Source organism: Chiloscyllium plagiosum, chromosome 19, assembly GCF_004010195.1.
Source record: "Chiloscyllium plagiosum isolate BGI_BamShark_2017 chromosome 19, ASM401019v2, whole genome shotgun sequence".
NCBI lineage: Eukaryota > Metazoa > Chordata > Chondrichthyes > Orectolobiformes > Hemiscylliidae > Chiloscyllium > Chiloscyllium plagiosum.
The window spans coordinates 67,138,600-67,147,559 of NC_057728.1; the positions used below are offsets into that span (position 1 = coordinate 67,138,600).

The following is an 8,960-nucleotide window of genomic DNA, read 5'->3' on the forward strand; positions in this document are numbered from 1 at the left end:
AACACCCACCCTGTCACCCATCAAACACCCACCCTGTCACCCACCAAAATACCCACCCTGTGACCCACCCTGACACACACCAAAACACCACCCTGACACCCATCAAACACCCACCCTGACACTCACCAAACACATACCTTGTCCATTGATGATAAACACAACATTGAAGGCTGACTTCCAGAGGCATGTTCAAGGCAAGAGAGAATTTTCCCTCTTTTAGTCTCTGGTCCACCATCTTTCCAAGGTTTAGGAGGTAGCAGACACTGCTCAACAGGACTACGTTTCTTGGAGTGTCTGGTTGATGAGCCAGCCTCGCTGTCCCTGGTTAAGAATGAAGAAATCTCTTTGTGTTGCTGGGTTTGAGAGTCACTGGGTCCAGGCGTGGAGTCACTGTTTCTGTACAGCATGAACATAGGGGCAGCTGACAGACTCTGCAACAACACAACTGGCTGGTTCTTGAGAAGGTAAGAGCAGCCTTCATCAGTGCCATACACAGGGGTTATCTGTCCCACTGCACCATTAGACAGGCAGACTGGTAGTGACAATTCAGTCTGGGGAACTGAGGCGCCATTCGGTGTCAGAGTTTTCACATCACAGCTGGCAGAACCAGCCGTGCCAGTCACCAACAGTGGGTACGATGTCAAAGGAATGGATCGGAGTTGACCATCGTCTTGTTTTCGGTCAGATTCTGAATTTCTAAAGACAAAAGAAAACTTTTCTCGTTAAGCAAGAATAACTGTGAATATCTGGAACATCATCAACTCCATCCCTGTCCCAGCAAACGACTGCTGTAACCCTCACTCACACAAGTCATCTCCAGACCTCATTATTCCAGTACTCTCTGACTGCTCTCCCATCTTCTACAATCCATTTCCTGTATCCTCTCGCTCACCAAGTCCTGTTCCCATCACTCTGTACTCACTATTCTTGAGTCATGCTTTAGCAATGCCACATTTGGATAATCCTCAGTTTTATTTTCAAATCTCTCCTACGTCACACCCTTCCCCGCCCACCAACCTTCTCAGGAGCCACACTCCCTGCATGATATTGGAACCTCTGCAGTTCCAGCCTCTGACAATCTCCCATCTGTGCCCCACCATGAGCACCCGTGTGTACAGCTCTCTGGGTTCCAACCTGTGGAATTTCCTCTGCAGACCTCCAACTTGTTACTCTCCTTTCAAATGCTTTTAACACTCACCTTGTCCAACCTCATGGACACCAGTCCTAACATCTCCTAATTTTGGTTCAGTCTCTTTTTCGGTTCATTCTTGGGAGTATCAACTATGTCAAAGGTGCTCAAAACATTCTAGATTTAATTAACTTTCCCCATCAATCTCGTACAGGGTCACAGAGATGTACAGATGGAAACAGACCCTTTGGTTCAACTTGGTAAAAACAATGACTGCAGATGCTGGAAACCTGAGTCTAGATTAGAGTGGTGCTGGAAAAGCACAGTAGGTCAGGTGGCATCCGAGGAGCAGGAAAAGCGACGTTTCGGGCAAAAGTCCTTCATCAGGAGGAGCCCATCCTGATGAAGGGCTTTTGCCCGAAACGTTGATTTTCCTGCTCCTCGGATGCTGCCTGACCTGCTGTGCTTTTCCAGCACTACTCTAATCTAGACTCTGGTCCAACTTGTCCATGCTGACCAGATATCCTAAATTAATCTAGTCCCATTTGCACTTGGCCCATATCCCTCCAAACCCTTCCTATTCATATACCCAGCCAGATGGCTTTTAAATGTTGTAATTGTACCAGCCTCCACCACTTCCTCTGGCGGTTCATTCCATACATGTACCACCCTCTGCGTGAAAACGTTGGCCCCCAGGTCCATTTTAAATATTTTCTCTCTCACCCTAAACCGTGCCCTCTAGTTCTGGACTCCCCCATCCCAGGGAAAAGACCTTATCTATTTACCCTCTCCATGCCCCTCATAATTTTACAGAATGCTGCTCAAAGTCCAAGGGCCAGCATTAAGACAGTGAACTCAGTCTAAAATGCTGGGGGGGGAGTTAACACCGCAGTCAGAAGCAAGTCCCACAAATACTCACTTCATTTCTTGTTCAAACTGCAACCTGCAAGCAGCTGCTAAGTGCACCATCTCACTGGAGTACTCTTGCCCTTCAGTGGTTCTCACTGCAGTCAGAACAAAAGGAACAAAGTTAAAATGATCATAGACAAAACTGAAAAAGGCAAATTCAAAACGAGGAGTTTTGTTCTGGAGTGAGAATTCCACATTCCACCCACTCGATACACAGCCTCAAAGTCCTTTCAAAAGGAACAGAACTTGCTTCATTGAAGAGAGAATGACTGAAATGACATTAGATTAATTGGCTCAAAGATAAATGTCTTTCCATTTTCCCGTTACTAGCCATCATGTCTCTTTAAATTATTTCACCAGTCCACCAAAATTGCCACATTTTCTTTTGCTCAGCTTTTCTCCAGTTCTGTACTTACTTCAAATACAGTTAGCCAGCAAATATGGTCAGAGGGGTGTGAAAATTCACACAGTTACTGTGATTTAGGACTGGGGCACTTAGTCATACAGCACAGATCCAACCTGTGCATTCCTCCATACAAACTTCCAGTTCAGCACTGTCCCCTTGACTTGTCCGGACTTGTCCGACCTGCCTAGCTCCTTTTCCACCTATCCACTCCACCCTCTCCTCCCTGACCTATCACCTTCATCTCCTCCCCCACTCACCTATTGTACTCTATGCTACTTTCTCCCCACCCTCACCCTCCTCTAGCTTATCTCTCCACGCTTCAGGCTCTCTGCCTTTATTCCTGATGAAGGGCATTTGCCCGAAACGTCGATTTTGCTGCTCGTCGGATGCTGCCTGAATTGATGTGCTCTTCCAGCATCACTGATCCAGAATCCAACCTGTCTGTGCCAACCACAATCCCAAACTAAGCTAGTCCCACCTGCCTGTGTGGCCCATAGCCCTCCAAACATTTCTTATTCATGTACTTCCCCAAATGTCTTTTAAATGTAACCATAGCCTCCCCCAATACTTTCTCTGGAAGTTTACTCTCCATACAAACCATTCTGTGTAAGAAAGTTGCCCCTCATGTCTTTTTTAAATCTTTCTTCTCTTAAAAATATACCTCCTAGTTTTGAAATCCCCAGTTCCCCTGGTGTTGTGAGATTTTTAACTTTGTATACCCCAGTCCAACACTGGTGTCTCCAAATGCAGGAAGTGTGTGCAACTGCAGCTCCTGTCAGACCGTATGGGTCAACTGGAATGGCACTTGGACACACTCACAGCATGCATCACGGATAAGAGTGACAGAGACATGTCACAACCAAGGTTCAGGCAGGTAGACAGGTGACTGCTGGAAGGTGCAGTCAGTCAGTGCAGGAGTCCACTGTGGCTATGCCCCTCTCTGACAACTACGTTGTTCGGAGATTGTTGAGGGGGGGTGTTTTGTCAGTTGACGATAGTGACAGTAGCAGTCCCACAGTTGGCTCAGTTATACAGCAGGGAGGGTCAAAGTGCAGTAGGCCAGCAGCAAAAGGGACTCTATAGTCAGGGATACAGATGGGTGTGTCTGTGGCTGCAAAAGAGACTGCAGGAGGGTGTCGGGATCAAGGATGTCTGAGTCGGTGCAGGACATTCTCAAAAGGGAGGTCAAGCAGCCAGAATTCATGGTTGTGGTACTAATGCCATGGTGGGTAAGAGTGACAAAGTTTACAAAGGGAGTTAGGTAGGAAGTTAGGCAGGACTCTTGAGGGTTATGTCAGGATTATAGTCTTACAGAAGGTCCCTGGACCCGAAACATTAACTCTAATTTCTCTCTACAGATGCTGCCTGACCTGGTAGCTTTTCCAGCAATTTGTTTTTGTTTCTGATTTTCAGCATCCAAAGTTCTTTGGCTTTTCTTGTGATCTTAGGATTACTCCCTGTTCCATGTGTCAATGAGGCAAGGAATAGGTTAATTCCATGGGTAAAGAACTGCTGTGGGGCCGGGCTGGATGGCTGCAGCTATGTGGATCATTAGGATGTTGTCTGGGGCAGGTGTGACCTGTACAAAAAAAAACCAAGTTACACCTAAACTGGAGAGGCACAAATATCCTGACAGGGAGACTTGCTACTGCCACTCAGGAGGAGTTAAATGAGCGTGGGAGTGGTGGGTCGCCAGGAACTAGAGCAGTAAGTCAGCAAGTAAAGTGACTGAGGAGGAGTCAGAGATTAAGGCCAGTAAAGTTGAGAGGAAGACTGACAGGGAGAGGTTACTGAACACAGTGCAGAGTTGGAGGGTTGGATCTGGGGTAAGGTGTGGAAGGGGAAATGAGGAAACTGGTGAAATCCAAATTGATCCCATGTGGTTGGAGGGTCCCAAGGCAGAAGATGAGGCATTCTTCCTCCAGGCGTCGGGTGGTAAGGGTTTGGTGATGGAAGAGGCCCAGGACCTGCACGTCCTTGGCGGAGTGGGAGGGGGAGTCGAAGTGTTCAGCCACAGGACAGTGGGCTGTTTACTGCGTGTGTCTCAGAGATGTTCTCTGAAACGTTTGGGAAGTTGGTGTCCTGTCGCCCCAGTGTAAGGGAGATCACATCAAGGGCAACAGACATGTGTGGAAGTACAGGTAAATCTGTGACGGATGTGGAAGGATCCTTTGGGGCCTTGGATGGAGGTGAGGGGAGGAGGGAAGACGTGGGCGAAGGTTTTGCAATTCCTGCAATGGCAGGGGAAAGTGCAGGAGTGGAGGGTGGGTTGGTGGGGGCTGCGTGGACCTAGTAAGAGAGTTGTAGAGAGAATGGTCTCTCCAGAACACAGATAGGGATGGGGAGGGAAATACATCCCTGATGGTAGGGCCCGTTTGTAGGTGGCGGAAATGGCAAAGGATGATGTGACGTATCCAGAGGTTGATGGGGTGGATAGCCAGTCAAGGTGGCATATGACATGCTAGCCTTCATCAGTCAGAGCACTGAGAATACAAACTGGCAAGTCATGTTGCAGCTGTACAGAACTTTACTGAGGCCACATTTGGAATATTGTGTACATTTCCAGTCACCATATTACCAGAAGGATATGGAGGCATTGCAGAGGATACAGAACCAATTTACCAGAACGTTGTCTGGTTTAACGTAGAACATTAGTGCAGTACAGGCCCTTCGACCCTCGATGCTGCGCCAACCTGTGGAACCAATCTGAAGCCCATCTAACCTACACTATTCCATTCTCATCCATATGTCTATCCAATGACCATTTAAATGCCTTTAAGGTTGGCGAGTCTACACTTGTTGCAGGCAGGGCATTCCACGCCCCTACTACTGAGTAAAGAAACTACCTCTGACATCTGTCCTAAATCCATCACCCCTCAATTTAAAGCGACGTCTCCTCGTACTAGCCATCACCATCTGAGGAAAAAGGCTCTCACTGTCCACACTATCTAACCCTCTGATTATCAATCAACCTCAATTAAGTCACCTCTCAACCTTCTTCTCTCCAACGAAAACAGGTTTCAAGTCCCTCAGCCTTTGCTCATAAGACATTCTTTCCATACCAGGCAACATCCGACTAAATCTCCTCTGAAGCCTTTCCAAATCTTCCACATCCTTCCTATAATGCGATGACCAGAACTGCATGCCATGCTCCAAGTGCAGCCGCACCAGAGTTTTGTACAGCTGCAGCATGGCCTCATGGTTCCAAAACTCAATCCCTCTACCAATGAAAGCTAACACACCGTATACCTTCTTAATAACCATATCAACATGGGTGGCAATTTTCAGGGATTTATGCACATGGACACTGAGATCTCTCTGCTCATCTACACTACCAAGAATATTATCATTAGCCGAGTACTCTTTATTCCTGTTGCTCCTTCCAAAGTGAATCACCTCACACTTTTCCACATTAAATTCCATTTGCCACCTCTCAGCCCAGCTCTGCAGTATATCTATGTTACTCTGTAACCTACAAGATCCTTCAGCACTATCCACAACTCCACCGATCTTAGTGTCATCCGCAAATTTACTAACCCATCCTCTGCCCTCATCCAGCTCATTTATAAAAATGACAAGCAGCAGTGGCCCCAAAACAGATCCTTGCGGCACACCACTAGCAACTGAACTCCAGGAGGAACATTTCCCATCAACCCCCACTCTCTGTCTTCTTTCACCTCGCCAATGTCTGATCCAAAACGCTAAATCAACCTCAATCCCGAAACTCCGTATTTTGAGCAATAGTCTACCTTGGCAAACCATATCAAATTACTTACTGAAATCCATATACACCATGTACACCACTTTACCCTTATAGACCTGTATGGTCACCATCTCAAAGAACTCAATCAGGTTTGTGGGGCACGACCTATCCTTCACAAAACTGTATTGACTATCCCTAAACACTTATTCCTTTCTAGATGATCCAGATGTGGATTGGAGGGTGGCAAATGTTATTCCCACTGTTCTATGCTCTAGTTTCCTGCTGTGGTTCTGTTCGCCGAGCTGGAAGTTTTTGTTGCAAACGTTTCGTCCCTGTCTAGGTGACATCCTCAGTGCTTGGGAACCTCCTGTGAAGCGCTTCTGTGGTGTTTCCTCCGGCATTTATAGTGGCCTGTCCCTGCCGCTTCCGGTTGTCAGTTTCAGCTGACCGCTTTAGTGGCCAGTAGATTGGGTCCAGGTCGATGTGTTTGTTGATGGAGTTTGTGGATGAGTGCCATGCTTCTAGGAATTCCCTGGCTGTTCTTTGTTTGGCTTGCCCTATAATGGTAGTGTTGTCCCAGTCACATTCATGTTGCTTGTTGTCTGCGTGTGTGGCTACTAAGGATAGCTGGTCATGTCGTTTCGTGGCTAGTTGGTGTTCATGGATGCGGACTGTTAGCTGTCTTCCTGTTTGTCCTATGTATTGTTTTGTGCAGTCCTTGCATGGGATTTTGTACACTATGTTAGTTTTGCTCATGCTGGGTATCGGGTCCTTCGTTCTGGTGAGAGAACGAAGGACTACTTTGCCTCACTGTTTGTTGTGTCTCTTCTGTCAGTTCATTGTTCCTGAGTGTGCATCCTAGTGCTGCTAGGAAGTCTGCTGTCTTGGCGTCCCTGTGGTTGTAGTTGAGTCCCTTGGCCAGTATTGTTCTTTCCGTGTCTGTGAGCTGTCTGTGGGAGAGGTCTTTAACCCAGATATGTGTTGTGGTGTCTTCTTTGTTGTGTGTTAGTTTGGCCATTTTTTTCTTTTAGTGCCGTTTTTTTGTGGTGTGTGGTCCTGTTCTGTCCTATAGTGACAGCCCGTTCTATGGTCTGGGTCCATTCCTGATTAGTGGTTTTTGAAAATAACGACTTTTGGCGCGCAATTTCTTGTCTGTATTTGTGAAGTCTGTTGTGCGCGTCTGTAATCACTACAGCGGACAGCTGACAGCTGACAACCGGAAGCGGCAGGGACAGGCCACTATAAATGCTGGAGGAAATACCACAGAAGCGCTGCACAGGAGGCTCCCAAGCACTGAGGATGTCACCGAGACAGGGGACGAAACGTTTGCAACAAAAACTTCCAGCTCGGCAAACAGAACCACAGCAACGAGCACCCGAGCTACAAATCTTCTCACAAACTTTGAACATCTAGTTTCCTCTCATCTTAATTTTTCTCCTAATTAATTAATCTTGTAGTCATTCTCAGCGGTCCTTCATAATCTGTCCAGTCATCTGACTAACTGAGGTTAGATGCTTTCTTAACTTCTTAGTTAACCACTGAAGGTGGGTCCTTCCCTCAGAATTAAAGTAGGTACAGTATATTCTGGAAGATCCCCCTTAAATGTGCCACTGCCAATCTAATATCCAATTTCAGCTAACTCCACTTTGATGTTGTTAAAGTTTCCTTCAATGTGTTTTGTCACATTCTCAAGGAAGTCAATAAGGCTTGTGAGGCATGACCTGCCCCTCACAAAGCCACACTGACTACCTCTAATCTAACTATGCTTTTCCAAATAATCATAAATCCTGTCTCTCAGAATCCTCTCCAATAATCTGCCCACCACTGATCTAAGACTGACTGGTCTGTAATTCCTGGGACTATCCCTATTCCCTTTCTTGAACAAGGGAATAACACTTGCCACCCTCCAAATATCTGGAACTACTCCAGTGGACAGTGAGGATGCAAAGATCATCACCAAAGGCGCAGTATATATCCCAGTAGTAACCTCGGGTATATCCCTTCTGGCCCAGGGGACTGATCTATCCTTATGTTTTTCAGCATTTCCAGCACATTCTCCTTCTTAACATCAACCTGTTTGTGCATATCAGAGTCTGTAGAAAACTCCCAATAAAGCGACTGCTCCTTTCCTATTTCTGCCTTCCACCCATACTGACTCTGTAAACAAACCTTCTTCGACGACCTCCCTTTCTGCAGCTGTGATACCATCCCTGATTAGCAATGCCACTCCTCCACCTCTTTTATCTCCCTCCCTATTCCTTCTGAAACATCTCAACCCCAGAACATCCAACAATCATTCCTGTTCCTGTGATATCCAAGTCTCTGTAATGGCCACAACATCGTAACTCCAAGTACTGATCCATGCTCTAAGTTCATCACCCTTGTTCCTGACACCACTTGTGTTAAAATAGACACGTCAACCCATCACACTGACTGCAACTTTGCGCTATCACCTGTCTATCCTTCCTCACAGACTTACTGCACGCTGTATCTGCCTGTTCACCAGCTACCCCATCCTCTGATCAGTAGCTCCGATTCCCACCCCCCCACCCCCAATCTCGTTTAAACCCTTCCCAGGAGCTTTAGCAAACCTCCCGCTCAGGATATTGGTGCCCCTCCAGTTCAGGTGCAACCCATCCTCCTTGTACAGGTCCCACCTTCTCCAGAAGGTATCCCAATGATCCACATATCTGAAGCCCTCCCTCCTACACCAGCCCTGCAGCCATATGTTCAGCTGCTCGTGCTCTCTGTTCCCAGCCTCACCAGCTTGTGGCACTGGTAACAATCCTGGGATTACTACTCTGCCAGACCTG

General features: G+C 47.0%; 1 protein-coding gene across 1 annotated transcript in view; it reads left to right on the forward strand.

The window, feature by feature from the left end:
- The window catches only part of zdhhc17 (zinc finger DHHC-type palmitoyltransferase 17), a 128,338-nt gene that overhangs the window by 2,944 nt on the left and 116,434 nt on the right, over positions 1–8,960 (forward strand). The window contains exon 2 of the mRNA XM_043708813.1: positions 897–901. Coding sequence (XP_043564748.1) covers positions 897–901 — 5 coding nt within the window. The remainder of the gene's footprint in view (positions 1–896; positions 902–8,960) is intronic.